The sequence below is a fragment of the Biomphalaria glabrata genome, chromosome 6 (assembly GCF_947242115.1).
Source record: "Biomphalaria glabrata chromosome 6, xgBioGlab47.1, whole genome shotgun sequence".
Taxonomy (NCBI): domain Eukaryota; kingdom Metazoa; phylum Mollusca; class Gastropoda; family Planorbidae; genus Biomphalaria; species Biomphalaria glabrata.
The window spans coordinates 51036421-51059151 of NC_074716.1; the positions used below are offsets into that span (position 1 = coordinate 51036421).

The 22731-nt window shown below is 38.0% G+C and overlaps 2 protein-coding genes and 7 non-coding genes across 9 annotated transcripts in view; 7 read left to right on the top strand and 2 right to left on the bottom strand.

Moving 5' to 3' along the window:
• Positions 1-1171, bottom strand: part of LOC106055848 (transportin-3-like) — a 29526-nt gene extending 28355 nt beyond the window's left edge. The window contains exon 1 of the mRNA XM_056033193.1: positions 958-1171. Coding sequence (XP_055889168.1) covers positions 958-1086 — 129 coding nt within the window. The 5' untranslated portion in view covers positions 1087-1171. The remainder of the gene's footprint in view (positions 1-957) is intronic.
• A 2607-nt stretch (positions 1172-3778) lies between these two features.
• On the top strand, positions 3779-3851 carry Trnat-ugu (transfer RNA threonine (anticodon UGU)). Its single transcript has one exon. It is a non-coding gene; the product is annotated as a tRNA-Thr (tRNA).
• A 723-nt stretch (positions 3852-4574) lies between these two features.
• Trnav-uac (transfer RNA valine (anticodon UAC)) lies at positions 4575-4647 on the top strand. Its single transcript has one exon. It is a non-coding gene; the product is annotated as a tRNA-Val (tRNA).
• Positions 4648-5773: 1126 nt separating this feature from the next.
• On the top strand, positions 5774-5846 carry Trnat-ugu (transfer RNA threonine (anticodon UGU)). The gene has a single exon. It is a non-coding gene; the product is annotated as a tRNA-Thr (tRNA).
• Positions 5847-8264: 2418 nt separating this feature from the next.
• Trnav-uac (transfer RNA valine (anticodon UAC)) lies at positions 8265-8337 on the top strand. The gene has a single exon. It is a non-coding gene; the product is annotated as a tRNA-Val (tRNA).
• Positions 8338-10460: 2123 nt separating this feature from the next.
• LOC129926990 (uncharacterized) lies at positions 10461-19135 on the bottom strand. The gene is made up of 2 exons (XM_056034002.1): positions 18976-19135; positions 10461-11010 (listed from the first exon to the last, which is right to left on the bottom strand). Exons 1-2 carry the CDS (start codon positions 19057-19059, stop codon positions 10732-10734), a joined length of 363 nt encoding a protein of 120 aa, XP_055889977.1. The 5' UTR covers positions 19060-19135; the 3' UTR covers positions 10461-10731.
• Trnat-ugu (transfer RNA threonine (anticodon UGU)) lies at positions 14884-14956 on the top strand. Its single transcript has one exon. It is a non-coding gene; the product is annotated as a tRNA-Thr (tRNA).
• On the top strand, positions 17555-17627 carry Trnat-ugu (transfer RNA threonine (anticodon UGU)). The gene has a single exon. It is a non-coding gene; the product is annotated as a tRNA-Thr (tRNA).
• On the top strand, positions 18147-18220 carry Trnai-aau (transfer RNA isoleucine (anticodon AAU)). The gene has a single exon. It is a non-coding gene; the product is annotated as a tRNA-Ile (tRNA).
• Positions 19136-22731: the final 3596 nt, after the last annotated feature.

A 22731-nucleotide genomic window follows, 5' to 3' on the forward strand; every position in this document is an offset into this window, starting at 1 on the left:
GTGCCACTCATAACTAGACATTTTTGTTCATACACATTATGTCCGAATCTGCCCTCAATAACCACTGTTTAGCGATATTCCCTTTCTTTTTACACATTCACACCACACTTGGTCTTGGTTTAACATCTCAGACAAAAACAAAATGTAGAAAATGCTATACAAAATAAATCAAAGAAATGTCCAATTCCTGGCCTGGAGTTACACCCCTTTGATATGTATTTTCAACATTAAAATAGCGTTAGTGTCATTGATAGTAATAAAGAGGGTTAGTTAATTTCATTGATAGTGACAAATAAATATTATGGAACACTCCATATTTACACAAACAAAAGCTATGATATTGTGAATTATGTGTGTTTTTAGAGTTATTTAGAAGCATTTTAGTTTAGATACTAGGTCATGTTTACAGTTTAGCTGATAATTAAATTCTCTAAAAAAATCTCCCATAAAGTGCCTTTAACTTAACCCCAGACGAACTCTCTGTCTGTCCTAGAAGTTAGAAGAAAAAAATGGCATCGTCATACCAGTACGAGTGCTCTTTGAGTTTGAACCTGTAACTGTAACTGTAGAGTGTAGTGTATGGCCTGTTAAATCCTTGTTTTTCAGAGTAAACAAAACCAAATGTGTCTCTGTCTGAACTAGTCTAGATCTAGAATAATCTACTTCTATTTCTATTCAGAAATGGAGTATGATCAAAATTGTCAAAAATAAGAGACAAGTTTCATCACATTGTCATGATTGTGTCGATTGCCAACAAATATTGTGGTGTGTTCGCTAATATCAGAAAACAGGGGATGTTCAGAAGATGAAAATTACTATAAATCGACTAAGAATCCTTAATTCTAAGTGCCTAAGTGTCTGACTGAACTTCTGAGTGAAGTCCACTGATTATGAATTGAAAATATGAATGAAGTGTTCATTTTCAATAATTTTTATTTTATTAGTATTTTTACTTACGGATTTTTGCAATTCACCAAGCCAAACTGACGCCTTCTCTTTGCCGGTGACATCTGGATTGTTATATAGAGCTTGCAAAGCCTGGTTTACAAGCTCTAATGATGGGGCACTATCCATTGAAAAAGACATTTTATTTAAACATTAAATTTTTACAATGATGGGATACTTTGATCAACTTTATCACCGGCAGCACACTGTAAACCGGAATTCTAAAAATAAAAAAGGCCCGCACAAAATATGAAGTGCACTCACTGACCCCCATAAGAAGCAAATATTTTATGAATGTATCATCAAAGCAATATATATATATATATATATATATATATATATATATATATATATATATATATATATTATATATAAGTTTTAGGAAAGAAGTAGACATGCATACTCCCAGAAAGTTAATTATTAAGAGTGACAATAAATTAACACATGATGGCCACATAGCTCTATATCTTATTCATAATGGAAAAGGATAGCCCAATGGAGAACGGAAAGATCGAAGAATAAAAAAAATCGCAGTTCTTATCAAAGAATTATTAAGGTTGTCAACTTTCCGTAACTACTGACTTCAAACCAGGAAATATGAAAAGATTTAATTCCATTGAACTATGATATGCAAGTAGGCTACAGACTGAAAGCCGGACTAGTTGGGTGGTAGGATTCCAGCTCCGCGAGCACGCTACTCTGGCTCATCGTGGCGCTCGTGTGGAAACGACCATTAGAGGGAAGTGGTTAGGCTAAATGGGTAGCAAAACAAAACTCCCGTGAGGGTGACCACGGGTAGGCGAGAGTCAACCCATTGCACGGAGCGGAGTTGAAAGAGAACCCTCACGACCCTGTCAGTAATCCATGCGCCGTTCCTCAAGGAGCCGTTACACTAATGGCGAGCCCTCCACGGTTAGCTTGGTACATCATAGGAAAATGGCGGAGGTTCCCGGTGCACTCGGCCTTCGGCCTTTATCGATGGTCGAGGGTTCAAACCCTGCCCGCTCCCATCCCCCGTCGTCCTGCGGGAGGTTTGGACTAGGAAGTAATTATCTTCAACTCTGAAGGAACATCCGAAACATGTAAAACATTTTACAAACATGTCTAGCCCATGTGTTGGGAGCCAGATGCATCAGAAATAGTAATGCTTTGCATAGGCATTGACTTGGGTCTCTTCCAGACAGAACTGTGTGTTCACACAGGTTCTTTTTTTTTTACTGTTTGACGCTCAAACAGATTTTCTTTCAAACTTAGAGCTCGAAGAGCCTTCGGCTAAACTCTAAGACAATCTAACGGATTCCAGCTCAGGAAGACTCAGCGTGGCGCCTCAATGTTAAAAACTAAATTTTATTTGGCATCTAACTTAACGTTATAATCATGAAATGAATGTTCAGTGCTTGATATATGGCCTATCTATAGAGAACACAAGCTATAGCTTAGAGCCCCCACTTGCGCATGGGGCCCCCAACTAATGGTTTTAGGGATGTTTTCAATCATTTTGAAAAAAGTTAATGAGAACAAATCGCCGTATAAAAAGTTCCCCTTTCAGACCTTGTGGTCTATAGGGCAGATGATGTTAAGGTCATCTGTTTCTGTGGCCTGCGATTAACGAGGGTGTCATGTGTCCAGCACAACGACCAACTTTTCCCCAAACAATGTCAGGATTCGAACCCGGGACCCCCGGTTCGGAAGCCAAGCGCTTTCCCGCTCAGCCACCGCGTACAATATGCATGTGATATGGGGGTTATTGGGTCCCATATCTCAAATTAGTTAGGGGCAGGTCTTTCTAAAGCTCAAGTCTGGCTAATCTGTTTTGTCTATTTCTGAAAATAGAGATTTCGTGGCTCACTTGGAGAGTAGCATGTGGCAAAGGACAGTCCGAAGCTTATATACACGACCAAGCACTATAAATGCTGCCTGGTCGTGCGGTTTGCGCGCTGGACTGTCGTTCAGATTTATCGATGGTCCAGGGTTCAAACCCTGCCCGCTCCCATCCCCCGTCGTCCTGCGGGAGGTTTGGACTAGGAAGTAATTATCTTCAACTCTGAAGGAACATCCGAAACATGTAAAACATTCGCCCGCATAGCCTAATATTAAATATTACTATAGTGCCTACGGCCTATATATTAGAGTTTAAAACACTCGCGCGCAGGGCCGCCTTAAGAATTGCGGGGACAATTAACTCTTTCTCTCCTAACTGACGCTGCCAGCGTTGATTCCACCAGAATGTGGTAAATAATTACGGAGAGAAAGAGTTAAATTAATGCTTGCAAGGTTCCTCTTCATTTTTTTTACAATAACAACTTTTACTTGTATAACTGTTAATTAAATCATTATAATTTTTATCAGCTTTTGTTATACCACATACATAGGAAGCAACTGAAACGCCATTTAAGCCAGTGGGTTAATTAAAGTTACGTCAATCGTACGATACACTACACTTAGGCCTAATTAACCATTTTAAGTCACACATCTTTAAAAATCGGATGGTTAACGTAATTTGCGGCCAAGCAATCGGTCAAATCGGCCTAAGACCGGCCCTGCAGACTTGCAAACAGAATCATAATAATATGAAACGTTCAAAAGCATAAAAAAATTAATTTGCGTTTTGTCATAATTTATATGATAATGTAGACGCCTTATTGCTGGCTTATTTTCAAAGCTGATATCTTACGAAATACGTACTTAAAGTAGGTTGACATGTTGTGTATTAGAATTGATTGACCTGTGTAGATTAGAAACGCAAGGACTGCAACATATTTTAATAACTATATAGATCTTTAGCTTATCATACATGCAGAATAAGAGGATTTCCGCCTTTACGTGTTGCACAGCCTCTATAGCTCAGTGGTTAGAGCACTAGTCTTGTAAACTAGGGGTCCTGAGTTCGATCCTCAGTAGGGGCTTGTTACTTTTCTTTTAAAAAAAAAGACTTAAAATGTTTTTTTTTTAACCCTATCCGCGGAATATAAATACCTGACTAAAGTAAAAAAAAAAAAAGTAGTTTCCCTTTCAGACCTTTAGGTCTATAGGGCAGATGATATAAAGGTCATCTGTTTCTGTGGCCTAAGACTTAAGCTTATATTTCTTTAAATAAACTACCGTGTTTGAATGATAAAAGATCAATTTTAAAATTATATTAGATCATATTTAGATCTATATGCCTATTATGCTTTTTTCTCAATTCGTTTACATAATTTATAGGAACTGGGTGGATCTTGGGTGTCTACAGATCTCGAAAATGGCAGTAAGATTTATCTGATATAATACAGACGTTACTTAAAAAAAAAGAAGATGATTACGTCCTACGCGTCATACATTTAGTCATGCATATTAACCAAATGACTTAAATTCTGCCAAGTCACTGGTTTTCCTGACTAGCTCAGGCAACCCATTCCATGCTCTAATAGCACTAGGGAAGAAGGAGCACTTGTACAAATTTGTCCTAGCATATGGAACAAGGAATGTGCCTTTATCTTTGCGAAAGCCACATTACCTGCAATATATGTGGACGGGAGTGTCTCTCCAAAATAGGGCTCCACAGCCACACGAAAAAATGTGCGAGATTAACTAACCATAGTCATCCTACGACTAAAGGAGGCCAACATTACTGTTACATACTGTTAAGAGGTTCTGTGGTGTAGCGGTTATCACGTCTGCTTTACACGCAGAAGGTCGCGAGTTCGAACCTCGCCAGAACCTCATTTTTTTAATGTCAGTCTTTCACATTTATTATCTTCTATCCCGTCTTTTCCCTTACGTTTGTTCCGTATTGGAACATTCGTTTAAAAGCAATTCATTGATGAGAACAAAAAAACTATATCGAAAAGTAAGATTATTTTAATTAAAGAATTAGATTTAAAAAAAAGGATTTTTTTTTTTTGTGCATCAGGTGTATGACTACAAAAGAACTAGCAGCGTTTTGCATTACATAAACTAGCGTTACCCACCGGCTACGCCCGTTGATTTGTTCCCAGGCTAGATACTGTTTATTTTCCCAAGGTAATAGATAGCTATTCTTATTTTTATACGCAGAGGCGTAGTGACAGGGGGGCAAGCGGACACGACCCGCAGGGTTGCGCCAAACGCATCCATTATTTCTATGTGATGTTCATGGAAAATGGGGGGGGGGGGAGGCTTCTATAAAGTACCTTGCCCCGAGCGCACGTCTAGTTCACTACGCCTCTGGCCTTAAGTTTAAGACATGATCCTCAAATCGTAAAGCTCACAAAATAATTTGGCCGTAACCCCCTCCCCACCCTCTGCGCATTGACCACCCAATACCACCAGCGTCACAGATCACATTTATTATTTGTTCCGGAACCCCCAAATCAATTTAATCAATTTTAATTTTCCACGGACCCTTTGAATGATACCGGGAGCCCTTGGCGAAACCACTGGTCTTAGGGTCAGTATAGACTCCAGTCGTGTCGAAGGTGCCGCTCCAGTCGACACAACCATGTGTCACTGTGAGGAGAAGGAGAACAGTCCGAAGGGATTCGGACACCTAGAGAGTCGACTGCGCCTTCCGATCAAATATGACTCCGCCCACGCAGACACCGTGTAATGAAAAAAATTGATACACACCGCGCGCCGTACATTCTAACGGAGAACAGTGTTTTGTGTAAAATACGTGAAGGTAAACCAAGCTATAATTAAACTGTCATAAAATATTGATACACACCGAACACCGTACAATGTGACGGACCACAGTGTTTTGCATAAAATAAGTGAAAATGAACCAAACTATATAGGCTTATTGAACAGTAGCGACACAGTGCTGCTAATGCTAGCGAATAAAAAAAGTTTGGGTCGCCAAACATCCACCGCCTCTATAGCTCAGTGGTTAGAGCACTAGTCTTGTAAACTAGGGGTCCTGAGTTCGATCCTCAGTAGGGGCTTGGTATTTTTTTTTTAATTTCTTATCATTAAAATTTTTAATATTTTTGTTTTTCCATATTATTCTGTTTTACTATTTTTCATTAGCTTGCAAACTCTTCATGGGTTGTGGAAATGGATTATGGCTCTTACGATTTTCCTAGAAATGTGACAGTTTTATCTTTGGGAAAAAAAAAAACTAGGTAACTGGCCTGACAGTGAAAACTGGTTTGACCGTTATCATTTTTCAAAATGTAATCATCTTGAAATTAAATTTTACTATTCTGAACACACTTTCAGCGGGAATTCCCGCAATCGACTCAAATGTAACTATGTGTTCAGTAAAGCGTTTAATAGATCTAAATATAAATACTTTTTATGAACATTTTGCGCACCGTGTTAAGTAGAAGTTATCTGAACTGTAGGCCTAAATGATTGTGCAAAGCTCACCGTAAAGACTGTTTGCAAATACTGAAGCATTATCTTATCTTATAAAATACGGACGTACGTTACTTCAAAGAAGAAGATGATTACGTCCTACGCGTCATGCATCTAGTCATGCATGTTAACCAATGGCTTAAATTCTGTCATGTCACTGGTTTTCCTGGCTGGCTCAGGCAACCCATTCCATGCTCTAATAGCACTAGGGAAGAATTATCATTTGTACAAATTTGTCCTAACATAGGGAACGAGTAATATAACTTTATCTTTGTGTCTTGAGTATTATATTAGATTTAGTTTATGTATTTGAAGATTATGGTTTAGTGTTTTATGCATATTTGGTTTTGATTTTAATACAAAGAAACAAAAAAAAATTCTTCTTTGATAACTGAATACAAAAAGGAGCCATCTTGACAAGAGCGCGTAACTCTTTACACATCTTATAGGGAGGCACGATGGCTGAGCTATCAAGCGATTGGCTTCTGAGCCGGGAATACCGGGATCGATTCCTGGTGAAGGCTGGAGTTTCTAATTACATAAACACATATGTCAATATAGGTTGGCCTAAAACCTTTTACAAGTAAAATGTCTAGTATTCACTCTCTTACGACTACTAGTGTCATAGAATTCAAAGTTTGTACGTCATCTAAAAAGTAATAGGCCTATATCGACTATCTATTCAATAGCTGCCTGGTGGTGTGGTATTCGCTCTCTGTTGTTGCCTAGAACTACTCTAGATGGTCCAGGGTTCTAACCTGGTTTAATTTAAGAGTTTACAACTCGAATTAGCGCGGGGCCTACGAAAGCGCAGGTCCCACTGCGATCGCATAGGTTGAAGTGGCCTAAGGCCGGCCCTGCGAAACATGTAAAACAAACATCCGAAACATGTAAAACAAACAACCGAAACATATAAAATGAACATTCGAAACATATAAAATGAACATTCGAAACATGTAAAATGAACATTCGAAACATATAAAATGAACATTCGAAACATATAAAATGAACATTTGAAACATATAAAATGAACATTCGAAACATATAAAATGAACATTCGAAACATGTAAAATGAACATTCGAAACATATAAAATGAACATTCGAAACATGTAAAATGAACATTCAAAACATATAAAATGAACATTCGAAACATATAAAATGAACATCCGAAACATGTAAAACAAACAACCGAAAAATGAACATTCGAAACATGTAAAATGAACATTCGAAACATGTAAAATGAACATTCGAAACATGTAAACCAAACATCAGAAACATGTAAAATGAACATTCGAAACATGTAAAATGAACATTCGAAACATGTAAACCAAACATCAGAAACATGTAAAATGAACATTCGAAACATATAAACCAAACATCAGAAACATGTAAAATGAACATTCGAAACATGTAAAATGAACATTCGAAACATATAAAATGAACATTCGAAACATGTAAAATGAACATTCGAAACATATAAAATGAACATTCGAAACATATAAAATGAACATTCGAAACATATAAAATGAACATTCGAAACATATAAAATGAACATTCGAAACATATAAAATGAACATTCGAAACATGTAAAAATGAACATTCGAAACATATAAAATGAACATTCGAAACATATAAAATGAACATTCGAAACATATAAAATGAACATTCGAAACATATAAAATGAACATTCGAAACATGTAAAAATGAACATTCGAAACATAAAATGAAAATTCGAAACATGTAAAATGAACATTCGAAACATGTTAAACGAACAACCGAAACATATAAAATGAACATTCGAAACATGTAAAATGAACATTCGAAACATGTAAACCAAACATCAGAAACATGTAAAATGAACATTCGAAACATGTAAACCAAACATCAGAAACATGTAAAATGAACATCCGGAACAATAAGAACATAGTATTAGTATAATTAGTAAAATATTAATGCTGAGCCTCTGATGTGCAGGTATTATAGTTCCTGGTCACGTTCATCTGGTTCTGTGGTGTAGCGGTTATCACGTCTGCTTTACACGCAGAAGGTCGCGAGTTCGAACCTCGCCAGAACCTCGTTTTTTTTTGTTGTTGCGGTTTTGTTTTTTTAAACACTTATCATTGCAAAATGAAATGTATTGTAATTAAAATTATCCACGTACGAGGCAGCCACAGTCATGGCCGAAAGTATATTTTTTACAAGATAAATAGAATAAAAAATAAGTATGATCTCTGACCAGATGCCTATACATGCATGAACTGTGGCAAAATCTGCGGCTCCAGAATCGTATTAGCCACACCAGCTTCTGTCCCGTCTCAAGATGAACAGTGTTACGAAGACAGTTTGTGTGGAAACACAAACTCAAAATCTGCCCCCCTAAGTGTTCCACCCAGGCAGGTAAAAAGGCAGGTTTCAATATTTTCAGAGGGGACATCGGATTAACTGCACTTGTGAGACAGATGACAGAGAAGAATTATATGAAAAACTACTTACTAATTGTTGTTTTAAATTATGTCCAACTTATATGCATACTAAATTGATATTTTCTCTTTAAAAAAATTAAAATTTGTTTATGTGTAAAAGTAGTAGTTCGTATGATAGAACTTAATTACCTTACCAATACAAATGTAAAAAAGAAAATTGACAAAAAATCTAAAACCATTTGCATGTGTTAAAAATATGGTAAATTGTCACCTCCCTTACTAAAGAGCCTCTCGTGTTTGTTACTATTAATAGTGAATAGTTGTAAAATGGGTGTATTTTTATGAAAAAAACTGCATGCATATGTGATTTTAAAAAAATAGTTTTTTCACTTTCAGAAAAGAAAAAAAATAGCCGTTGCATCAGAACTTTGAATGGTGTTAAATATTATGATATCGGATTTTCACTATCATTTTTTTTTACGAGATATAAACGGGACGGACGGACGGGCAGACATTCCACACAAAACTAATAGCGTCTTTTTCCCTTTCGGGGGGCCGCTAAAAATCAGTAACTCATCTGGGCGCATCCATTGTCTTCCGAGACAGAAGTAGTCATAGAAGTAAGTATGATCTATATAGGCTAGTATTGTTGAGAGTCTAAAAATAATAATTTGTCTTTCTCTAGGTCAGTGACTGGGGACTGTGAAGTTAAAAAAAAAAAGACTTTTATCCATAGCACAACTTTAGATAAAATGTAAAATAATATCACTGACCTAGAGAAAGACACAATGATCACCAGAAATAAAAAATGAAATGAAAAACAAAACGAGCAGAATATAATGTAAAAAAAAACAATAACAAAGTTTTCACCGGTATAAGGGAAAGCACCCTAAAATCAATGCCATATCATTGCATTCTGCAAGATTATCTCCCGTTTTCTATCTAAAAAAAACTGGAAAGCACCCTAAAATCAATGCCATATCTTTGCATTCTGCAAGATTATCTCCCGTTTTCTACCTTAAAAAAAAAGGAAAGCACCCTAAAATCAATGCCATATCTTTGCATTCTGCAAGATTATCTCCCGTTTTCTAAAAAAACAAAATTAATCAATTACTACTAATTGGTTCATTTTTCAAACTGATTCTTGTATTGCCTTTAATAATTAATAATCGATAATTATGCCCAATTTCTACCTGATCCGAGAATGGGAAGTGGGAGAAAAAACGTGTAGAAGAATCCACCTAGACAGACGGACGGACTGACTTAATATAAGCTTTGTAAAAAACAAAAAAATCCACCCTAAAGGTGTAAAATTTAGATGGGGATGAAAATTCCGATTTTCGAAAAAAATTGGAGCACCGTCTTGTGTCCCCTTATATTCGATAGCCGTAGGAAAGTATATATACTAAAAGACAGGCGTGGACCGGGGCTCTTCACCAAGGTTGGTTTCTTCTGTTGCTGCGGTATGGTAGTGTCATAGGCGTTGCGCGGGGGAATTTCTTCATACCACCTTATATGTGGAAGGACTCCAGTTAACTGGACACTGATGGTAAATCCCATGTGAAACGGTGTGGCGAGCTTTTTTTTTTTTTGGACTGGGTCATCGGGAAAAGATCCCCACCTCGGAACCCCACCGAGGTATCCTGATGGGATCTAGGTTCTCAACCCGTTGTTTGCATTTTGATCAAGCTATGTCCTACATACTATAATGTACCGGTATGTTTATCATAAAAATGATAACCGTGTTACATAAATAAATGACACAAACTATGACATTGAGCTTGTAAAATTGCATGTTTTTATATTTATCTTCATTTAAGTACCGATCACATGACCAAGCACGCATTATGCCGATCACGTGATAAATTGCATTATTACAAACATTTTGTTGAAGAAATCGTCAACTCTTTTGTTTGCCATTTCTTTCCTTTTTTTAAAATTTATTTTCATTGTTTCTTTTTTTTTTTCCATAAGACACGAGGAACATGTTAACTAAATTAAGGTCCAATTAGATCGGCCTGGCGGAAGTCACGTGACCATCTTGTTCTACCCCACGATAGAAGGGGTTGACGTCACGTTCGGGCTCACGTCGCATTTCCCGTACACAGACGGGAAAGTGCCTACTATGTTCGCCTTGCAGTACAGTCCTGCTCCGCAAGGGCATGACGACTCCGTCTCCCTCGTGGTGCAGTTGTCGTCCTGGGCTCCAATCTTCTTGCAGTAAACGTAGGTGGCCAGGAACTCATCTCGGACGCAGCAGTAGCCTGTCGGGCAGACGTCAAACTTGTGTCTGATGGTCGGTACGCAGTTCATCTCTATCACATCCTGAAATAAAAACCGGAAATGAGACTTGATCGTTTGGTTACCTACTTAAATGATTCAACTTCACATTTAACTTCAACTAAAAAAAAATGTAAACCTTTTTTTTTTAAAAATAGCGCCGTATGTGCGTACCAATACACTGTTCAAAACTGGGCCGAATCTCGGTGTAATGAAAAGATGATAGCCTTATAGACTAGCAAAAAACATATGAAAAGATAAGGTTGATTAACATTATTGATATTGTATACTTGAAGACCATAAAGTAAAGTTCCCCTTTCAGACCTTGTGGTCTATAGATCATCTGTTTCTGCGGCCTACGGTTAACGAGGATGTCAGGCGGCCAGCACAACGACCAACCACCTTTACTAATGTCATGTACCCATTAGAGCTGGGTGGACTCAGAGATCCCTAACGATCCCGAAATTAAAAATCCCTGTCTTCACCAGGATTCGAGCCCGGGACCCCCGGTTCGAAAGCCAGCGCTTAGCTACCGCGCCTCCTCTTGAAGACCATAACTTTTTGACGTCAAGCAGGATATTGCTAAGATAAATTCTAAAAATCTGGTGTGGGGGTCAAGCCTGTTTGAAGACTTTAACTTTGTTACAACGTAATAAAAAGAAAAATCTGCGCCGAAGTAAGTATTAAGGTGAGACAGTAGAGTAACGATAGACTCAACTAAAAACCATTTGTTTCCAATTAGAGTCAAAATCTAGATCAGTTGAAAGTTACTTCATTTTCTGCATATACTTTCTACATAATTCATTTGCAGACGCCGTGGCCTAGCAATTAAGCACTTGACTTCCGAACTTGGGGTCCTGGGGTTTGAATCCCGGTGTAGACTGGGATTTCGGATTTTTAGGGCGCCCCTGAGTCCACCCAGCCCAAATGGGTACCTGACTTTAGCTGTGGATATTAAAGGCGGTTGGCTTTTGTGCTGGCCACATGACACCCAGCTCGTTAACCGTTGGTTAATAAATGAACTTAACATAATATGCCCTAAAGAACGCAAAGTCTGAAAGTGAAACTTTACCTTACTAGACCTAATAGTTAATTATTCTAATAGTCCGTGGAACATCTAATTAGGCCTAACGGAACACTAGGATTCCGCGGAACACAGTTTGAGAAACACTGGGCTAGAAGCAAAGTACAATTGAAGCATTTGTTACGCTTCTTTCGCTAGTGGAAAGGCTAGCAGAATGCAGGGGCGTCCGCAGGATTTTTTCGCAGGGGGTGCAAGTTGTCACGTATGGCTCAAAGTCATAACTTAAACTTTCTTGCTACGGAGAATAAAAAAAACAACAACACGCCCCCCCCCCAGTCTATGTGAAATTAAATGGACCTTAACATGAAATTTAAAAAAAAACAAAAAACTAAACATGTGAACAAAGTATTTATTGTTCACAGTCGATCAAACAAAAACTGCAAACGTCGACTGTGGCTGCCGAAACTGTCAATAACTTAACCAATGAATTGCTTCTCGTCGCGATGGACAAGCTGGCGGTGAAACATGCAATTCTGATATTCTTCTTTACGTTGATGTTCTAAGGGTTGAACTGAGCATTTGCATTTTTGGCTACTCAGAATTCAGAGGGTTGAACTGAGCATTTTACATTTTTGGCTACTCAGAATTCAGAGGGTTGAACTGAGCATTTTACATTTTTGGCTACTCAGAATTCAGAGGGTTGAACTGAGCATTTGCATTTTTGGATACTCAGAATTCAGAGGGTTGAACAGACCATTTGCATTTTTGGATACTCAGAATTCAGAGGGTTGAACAGACCATTTGCATTTTTGGCTACTCAGAATTCAGAGGGTTGAACTGAGCATTTGTATTTTTGGCTTCTCAGAATTCAGAGGGTTGAACTGAACATTTTGTATTGTTGGATACTCAGAATTCAGAGGGTTGAACTGAGCATTTTGTATTTTTGGATACTCAGAATTCAGAGGGTTGCATCGTGCACGTACATGGTCGGCCATTTATCTCTGATAAGCCTAGGATAGTCTACTAAAACATTAACTTATCTTTACAAATGTACTTCAGTGGAAGGACTATTTGTTCAGTTGCTATTTAGATTTTAATTGATTGGATGATGAAAAAAATAGGGCTAAAAATGTGTTACTCAGAATCCAGGGGGGATGCATGTGCACCACTTTGCACCCCCTTATCGGCGCCCATGGCAGAAGGTGAAAAGTAGCAGATTTTCTCTGTGGGGTTTGTTAGGAACGTTTGCGAATCCTAATGGAAGACTTTCTTTTGTTTTTGGAAAGGCAATAGTTCCTGGGACAAATATAGAGAGACATGGATCTTTTACTCAGTGGCAGTGACATGTACAGATACATATACGATAGAGGCGGCGCCGGTGAAGCTTGTAGGCTGGGCCTGAATTTAGTAGGTGGAGCCCCCGGGGCAGGATTTTTTATGGAGGCCCTTACAGTTTTTCGAAATCTTTGGTTAAAATTTAATTTACTTGTAAATAAAAATACTTATATCTAAAACCATGCCATATTTGAGAAGAAACAGATTACTTATAAATTTAACTCTTTATCTCCGTAATTATTTGTCCACGTTCTGACAGAATTGTTCATTTTTCACATTTGGACATTCTACCGTTATAATTAAACTTCAATAACATATATAATCAGAAAACGTTACTTTCGGTAAAGAATTATAAGAGAATGCATGTTCTTTTTATATAACACAAATACACGTTTATAAAACCAAAAATTAATTTAATTTAATGAGGTGATATTGATGATATCGTTAATTAGGAGAGAAATAGTTAATCCTATTATCAATATCTTTTTAGAAAAAAAAAATTTAATATGCATATTTTATTTTTAACAAGGTTACAAAGACAGTTTGTGTGGAAACACAAACTCAAAATCGGCCCCCGAAGTGGTCCACCCAGGCAGGTAAAAAGGCAGGTATCAATATTTTCAAAAAGAACATCAGAATGAAATTCTATCAAAGACAAATGACAGAGAAGAATGGAGAAAGAAGGTTGACAGATCCTGTATGGTGCCCCAGCGGTCCAGCAGACCAAAGGAAAGGACTAAGTGAATGTGAAGTTAGATGTGAACCTGGCCTAACTGATGCCTTATAATGAATTTCAAGTTGATCTGCAGTTCACACGATAATATGAAAAACTAAATATTAATTGCTGTTTTTAATTATGTTAACTTATATGCATACTTGATTGATTTTTTCTCTTTAAAAAAATAGTAAACATTTTTTTGTGTAAATGTAGTAGTAAGTTTAACAAAGCTTACTTAACTTAGCAATACAAACATAAAAAAAATATTTTTTTTTGACTGAAAATCTAAAACCGTTGGCTCCCGTGTTTGTTACTATTAATAGTTAAGAGTTGAAAAAGTGGTGTATTTTTATGAAAAAAACTGCTTGCATGTGATTTAAAAAAATTAGATTTTTCGCTTTCAGAAAATAAAAAAGTAGCCGTTGCATTGGAACTTTGAATGGTCTTAATTATTATGATTTTAGATTTTCGCTATCTTTTCTAGTTTACGAGATCTAAACGGGACGGACAGACGGACAGATATTCCACACAAAACTAATAGCGTCTTTTCCATTTTTGGGGGGCCGCTAAAAATGCATATTTTCGAGTAAGGTTGTTACCTAGTATCCTATAGTACGACTATTTCCAATAGCCAATGGTGCGTATGATGTCATAGCTCACCGTAACCCGTCCTTTGACCCCCGACCCCTTGAACTAACATCTCATATTACTCTTTGTATTTTTTTTTTCAAACTGAGCTGGATTAGTCGATATACGACCTTCTCTTTGTTAATCTATAATAAAATTTACATTACGAGAAACGGCGAGTTAGAATAAATAGTTTTCCAATGCCATATGTACAGCCTCTATAGCTCAGTGGTTAGAGCACTAGTCTTGTAAACTAGGGGTCCTGAGTTCGATCCTCAGTAGGGGCTTAAATTTTTTTTTTCTTAAATTCAATCTAATTGTACACTTATTTTTGTACTCTGTTTGTTTCCACATATGAAGCTTGTATGAATGGATATTTAAGTTGTGCTAATTTATTTAAGACTGGGAGATATGATAATTGGATCTGGAACGCAAAGGCGTTTAACGTATTTTTAAAAGGCAATAAAATCTATTGAAAAATCTGGTTATAAGGAGAAGGAGATCTACGACATACTGTTTCGAGGACGACGCCACTGCTTCGAGGACGACGAGACAATAGAGCACATTCTTTACGAATGCCGAGCTCTGCATGAGGGACGATCGGAACAAGGAATTGAGAAAGAGAGAGAATACTGGTCCATGTGCGGCAAGAGGCCTGTCCTTCTACGGGGATAAGGCGACCTTACAACTCACTGCTCGCTTCCTCTTCCGTGCACTAAGGAAGTAAATCTCAGCATGGTTCGTGACTAATGGGTGGTTCTGATTCTTTTATAAATATATGCCTATAGATAAAAACAACATTCTTGATAGGTTAAAAAATAATTAAGAGACATCGTATAATCATTTAGTAGGACATTTTAGAGTGAATACAGTTTTCTCGAGAAACTTCAATAAGATTCAACTTTTAAACAAGATATCTCAATACGCCCCCACTAACGCGATTCTATCTATCTTTCCATATGTCAGAACTCAGAATTGTCAAATGTCTATTGTCAATTCGTAATGTAACGACTTTTGCATGTCTAAAAACAGGGCCAGAGGCAAGAAGTCGAACTGAACAGAAAGTCAATCTCCTAGTATGTCTTTCGCATTTCATAATTAATAATGGAACTAAAGCAAACATTCTAACTAAATAATTTGCACCAGTATTCTCAGCCCCAGGAGACAAGACGGACTGCTTAGTTTAAACCAAGTCAAAAACATAGGAGAAAGAGATGTGCAAGAATAGGGATCTAAAAACATTAGCTAACATAAAACCAAAATAAAGAATCTGAACCTGATTCTAAGCAAAAGAGCTGAAACCAGTTTTAAAAACACTTTTCCCTGCATATTTTAAGTTGCACACACGTAGACCGAATGAATACACTACCATATTTTAAAAAAAGTAAAGACATCTGATCTAGAAAACGACAAACCAATATCACTCACCAATAATACATAAAATACATAAAATGTGTAACATTCGCCCATACATCATTTAGGGAAACATTATGCCGTTACTCCATACTAATGTAACTTTAGGAAATATAGGTCATGTGATACTCAACTAATATGTTTAGTTCATAAATTTTCAAAAAGCTTAGATACTAATGAGCAAATAGACACTATCTTATTATACTTTTTCTAAAGCTTTTGGCAAAGTTCACCACTATAGCTTGCTTAAAAAAATTAAAATATTTTAGCATTGATGGCCTCAATACATAACTGAATTCTGGATGTCTTGAAAGGGAGAGAACGAACTGTAATCATAAAAGGCTATAAATCAAAAATTCTCTGGATGACTCGAAGGACAGCGGCGTATCTCTTTGGGAACCCTTGCATTTTACGTAATATTTAATATGTCTTTATCTAGTTATTCATGTTAATCAGTTACTTAGGTTCTCCTAATTCGTTGGTTTTCCTGGCTGATTCAGGCAACCCATTCTCGTTGGAAGTAAAGTCTGTAATTTATAAGTTAAGATTGGCTGGTGCTGCCTTTCTTCCATATTTGATTTAATTGAGTCTGATAAAAGACTACTTTCTTTCACATCTATTATCAGATCAAGTTGAAACTTTGCACAATATTATTCATAAGGCAAGAGTATACATGAATCAATTAAAAAAAAATCAACTAGTCAGTTAATCACTGTTAATTAATTATTTTGTTTGATACCGACAAGGGAAATTAATTATTCCGTATTCAGACATATGTGGGCTTTCGTGCCCTTGGATAATTGTACACGTTATTTCTCCTACACCCGTTCTCGGATCAAGTTGAAACTTTAAAGAATTATTTATTATAACCAACAAAGCAACAAAAAAAATCAATTAAGAAATAAACCAATTAGTCAATTAATTATTGGTACTTACTTACTTTGTTTGATATAAAAAGGGAAATAACTTTTAAATTATAGAGAGAGATATAGATATAGTTGTAAATGTGAACTTTTTGTTCAAAAAGTATTTTTATATTTTGCTTGTTTACATCTGCAATGAAAATTACGCTTTAGACGCCATGGGAGGGCATTTCTGCATCTAAAAATGCAAGAAAACGCGCCTGGGGGAGCCAAGAAAACTTCGTCAGAACCCTGACATATCGGAGGGGTTGGGCGCAAAAGTAAATTTGTACATGAGGGGTAAGGTGTATTACAAGTAAAAGTTTGAGAAACGCAGGACTATGGGATTGCCAACTTGCAACCCCCTTCCCCAAGACACACACACACTCGGATTATTGCGCGTGAGCTTTTAAAAAAAAAACAACATACGGGGAGTTTGACTAGTGACTAGTCGATACGCGACATACCGGTACTCTTATAAAATTTACAATAAAGATTGAAATCACGCGAGCAGTCCGAGATGTAAACGTGAGAATATATTGTCCGATTGCTATTGTTTTATTCAGCACAGCCTCTATAGCTCAGTGGTTAGAGCACTAGTCTTGTAAACTAGGGCTCCTGAGTTCGATCCTCAGTAGGGGCTTGTTAATTTTTTTTTGGAATAATTTATATTATATATATATAATTTTATACATATATATTTTTTTCTTCATTCTTTTGTCATGTTTAAGTAAAAAAAAAATATGTTGAATCCTTTTATTTTGACTTTTCATTATCCTATCTTTTAGCACTAAAACTCGTGCTGCGTGAAAGCACATTACGAGCACTTCATTAATTATTGAATTAGCAATAAAGCTCTAAACCATAATTTATACATAGAAAAAAAAAGAACTTAAAAAAAAATACTCAGAAAGACATAACAATAAATACACATTTCATATTCTATATGCTACGACTAATTGCCTAGTGTCATTAGAAAACGGAATGGGTTGCCTGAGTCTGCCAGGAAAACCAACGACTTAGCACTAGTCACTGATTCTTACTTAATCTTATATATTACAGACGCTACTTCAAAAAAGAAGATAATTACGCCCAACGCATCTCATGCGTTAATCTTATCATACATGTAAACTAGTATTTCATTTATGCTACATGTATATATGGCCGGTTAGCTCAGTTGGTTAGAGCGTCGTGCTAATAACGCGAATGTCGTGGGTTCGATCCCCATACTGGCCAATCTTTTTAACTCACAATTTTTTAAATGACTTTAGGGGAAAAACAACACATTTAGAGCATATTTCTATTCTGCAATAGTAAAACGTTTTTTGATTTTTTAAATGTTGGAACTGGCTATAAAAAAAAGGAACAATTTAGATGAGTAATTTTAATTTTCTTTATACAAAAATAATATAATATTAGCAAGACATGCTTAAACTACTAAAACATTTAGCTACTTAAAATTTTAAAAGTTTCCCCCTTTAAGGTGATGCGGTCTAGAGGGCAGGTGATGTTAAGGTCGTCTGTTATTTTTGGCTTACGGTTAATAAGCAGGGTGTCATGTGGCCAGCACAAAGACCTATACGTTTCCCTAACGTTTCAGGTAACCCTTAGAGTTGGGAGGGCTCAGTGGCGCCCTTAAATATCCTAAAATAGTTCAAAATCCCAGTCTTCTTCTGAACCCAGGCTTAACCACCCAGCCACTATTGGAGATTTTCACGATAAACTAAACTAAACTTAACTTTGCCCATTTAGGCATTGAGCCCACTAGCGTCATGATTGCTTCGCCACTTTCCGCAGCCGAAAATGCCTAACTGTATTATTGACTATGACTTACTGTTTAAATATTGCCCAGTGTACGGCGTAACAGTTATCTTTTAAGTACTAACACGAGTTCATCACAATCAAGGTGATTAACTTTCTGAATAAGTTCAAATAAAAACTGATTTGTCTGAAAACAGAAGACCTGTCCCAGTGTTATAAAATGTACTTACCTGATTGGTGTGGACTCTATGAACACCCAGCCACAGAACTAGAGATATCACCAGAGAATGTTGCAAGGTCCACCTACTCGCCATATTGAAGCTTAGTGCCAGGGCCTTATTATCTCAATGCAATGAACGCCTGCACTTCGCACCAAGTAAAGACTTATCTGCTATGTCATCTTGACCTGTCTACTTTAACTATCTTGTTTATGTAAAAAAAAAAAAAAAAATTCGACTAGACTAGCACACCTAATGCCCCCGGCTTTCGCCGGGTTCGATTTCCGCATGGGATATTTTATTATTAATAAATGATGTTGCCTTGACCGTAACGTTTGGGTTCTGCCGGAAAATATATTATCTGACGTAATTTTAAAGAGGTCATTGCGGCTATTAGTCTGTTTTTGATTGTTTGGTTACGGAGATAATCTAACTGAAAATTTAAATCAAATCAAGTTATAAAGCATGTGGTGGTATTCTCACTGTCCTGTTGGACCAAAGATCGCACGAGCGTCTGTCTACAGCTATCTGCCCCAGGCACATGTGTTGCATAATACACTCTCCGTTCTTTCAATACAAAACTTGGTTGTTGTTTTTTTTGCCAAGCTTATGTCAACGTATTCTGTCTGTCTGGTTCGAGACAGGCAAAAACCAAAAGGCAGGCGACCCAAAGGCAGACCCCGAATGCGATGGATAGATGACGTGGAAGCAGATCTGAAGCAGCTTGGGGTTAGGGCGTGGAGACGAAAGGCCCAGGAGAGATCTGAATGGAAGGATGTGTTAAAGCAGGCCAGAGCCCTCCATGGGCTGTAGCGCCACTGGGATGGATGGATGGTTCGAGATTGGGTGTGGGAGAAATAAAATGTACACAATTTTTACCACACAGACAGATCTGACAGACAGACAGAATGAGTTGACAGAGGCGTAGTGGGCAAAACGTGCGCCCGGGGCAAGGAACTTTATTGGCGCCCCCGCCACCCATTTTCCAAGAATATATCACATAGAAATATATAGGCTTATAAATAAAAAGCTTTTAATAATACTATAATACAAATAACCTTAGAATGTATTACCTATTTAAAATATCTACAATATTTTTTGGCGTCTCTACGTTTGCCTCCCCCCCCCCCCCCCGAGGGTGCGCCCCTGGCATCATGCTCCCTTCCCCCCTCTCTCGCTATGCCTCGTTGAGTGGGTATAAACCCTTTAAAAGGTATAAACATACACTTTTACTATCATTCTGGAAGCCATTTCGAACATAGCATTTTCCTCTCTATAAATCGCTCTAAAACAGGTGTTCTCAGCCTGTGGGTCGCGACCCCTTTGGGGGTCGATTGACGATTTGCCAGGGGTCGCATAAGACCATCGAAAAATATGGATTGTTATTGCCTACTCATCTATTGCTGTGTGTGTGTGGGGGGGGGGGGTCGCGGCAGAGTGGGGGATGGTAAAAAGGAGTCGCCGAGCCTAAAAGGTTGAGAACCGCTGCTCTAAAATGTTTGGTTACGTAAAGAGAAAACTAGATGTACTTGTAATGAATCAGCTTTTTACAACGCTTTTATCAACTCTGTCTGTCTTTCACACTGGAGAGTTCCCCTAGATCTTGTGTAGCCTCGTATGCTCAAAAATAGCAAACAAGTTTAGGGCCTTACCAAATCTTAATCCGGCCTTGATGAACAGCACGATAACTTGTTATACATATACTAGAGGCTACAAGGAGTAGGTAGCAGTGTTATGTAAACCTAGCGGCTTCGGCTGGTCAACCTATAAAACATAAACTCTTGCAGCCGTTATGTCCATTCAGAGCTGAAGATATCTACTTCTTAGTCCAAACCTCCCGCAGGACGACGGGGGATGTCAGCGGGCAGGGTATGAACCCTGGACCATCGAGACGACCGAAAGGCAGTCCAGCGCGCTTACAGCACGACCAGGCAGTAAAATACAAGATTCATTCTTTGTTATACCTCTTAGCTTCTTCTTGGTCTTTCCAGCTTTTTGTTGCACCTCTTAGCCTCTTCTTCTTGGTCTTTCCAGCTTTTTGTTGCACCTCTTAGCTTCTTCTTGGTCTTTCCAGCTTCTTGTTGCACCTCTTAGCTTCTTCTTCTTGGTCTTTCCAGCTTTTTGTTGCACCTCTTAGCTTCTTCTTGGTCTTTCCAGCTTCTTGTTGACCTCTTAGCTTCTTCTTCTTGGTCTTTCCAGCTTCTTGTTGCACCTCTTAGCTTCTTCTTGGTCTTTCCAGCTTCTTGTTGCACCTCTTAGCTTCTTCTTCTTGGTCTTTCCAGCTTCTTGTTGCACCTCTTAGCCTCTTCTTCTTGGTCTTTCCAGCTTTTTGTTGCACCTCTTAGCTTCTTCTTGGTCTTTCCAGCTTTTTGTTGCACCTCTTAGCTTCTTCTTCTTGGTCTTTCCAGCTTCTTGTTGCACCTCTTAGCTTCTTCTTCTTGGTCTTTCCAGCTTCTTGTTGCACCTCTTAGCTTCTTCTTCTTGGTCTTTCCAGCTTTTTGTTGCACCTCTTAGCTTCTTCTTCTAGGTCTTTCCAGCTTCTTGTTGCACCTCTTAGCTTCTTCTTCTTGGTCTTTCCAGCTTTTTGTTGCACCTCTTAGCTTCTTCTTGGTCTTTCCAGCTTTTTGTTGCACCTCTTAGCTTCTTCTTCTAGGTCTTTCCAGCTTTTTGTTGCACCTCTTAGCTTCTTCTTCTAGGTCTTTCCAGCTTCTTGTTGCACCTCTTAGCTTCTTCTTCTTGGTCTTTCCAGCTTTTTGTTGCACCTCTTAGCTTCTTCTTCTTGGTCTTTCCAGCTTTTTGTTGCACCTCTTAGCTTCTTCTTCTAGGTCTTTCCAGCTTTTTGTTGCACCTCTTAGCTTCTTCTTCTAGGTCTTTCCAGCTTTTTGTTGCACCTCTTAGCTTCTTCTTCTAGGTCTTTCCAGCTTTTTGTTGCACCTCTTAGCTTCTTCTTCTAGGTCTTTCCAGCTTTTTGTTGCACCTCTTAGCTTCTTCTTCTAGGTCTTTCCAGCTTTTTGTTGCACCTCTTAGCTTCTTCTTCTAGGTCTTTCCAGCTTTTTGTTGCACCTCTTAGCTTCTTCTTCTAGGTCTTTCCAGCTTTTTGTTGCACCTCTTAGCTTCTTCTTCTAGGTCTTTCCAGCTTTTTGTTGCACCTCTTAGCTTCTTCTTCTAGGTCTTTCCAGCTTTTTGTTGCACCTCTTAGCTTCTTCTTCTAGGTCTTTCCAGCTTTTTGTTGCACCTCTTAGCTTCTTCTTCTAGGTCTTTCCAGCTTTTTGTTGCAATGAGATTCACATTTCAATTTACGTTCACAGCCAAACTGCGAAACCGAAAAAAAAAAAAGCCAAAAAGACTTGTTTTCGAGTCCGAAGATTAATGAGGAATGCAGTATTTCCCATGGCTACGCAGCCCCAGCTGTGACCTACATATTTTGCCACATCCAGGGCAAGCATAACCTTTGTCCGCCGGTGGTCGATTTAGATGCTCTTTTCTCCGTCTGCGTCTGTCCTCGGCAGCGGATTTTCTTTTGGTCTCAAATGCGTATCCTGCGGCCTTTATGAGTAACCTCGTTCTGAGGCCGCGTGCAACCAGGTGCTCTCTTTAATGTCAGCTAAGGCAAGATGGTCTTTAAAAGCGTTTCCGTGAGACACCTGTGTTACGTCGAACACCTTTTAGCTCACTAAAATAGACTGCCTTTGGCATACGTTCGTCCCCCATACGGGATACGTGCCCTGCCCAGCGCGAATGTCGGACCATAAAAATCTCGCAAATACA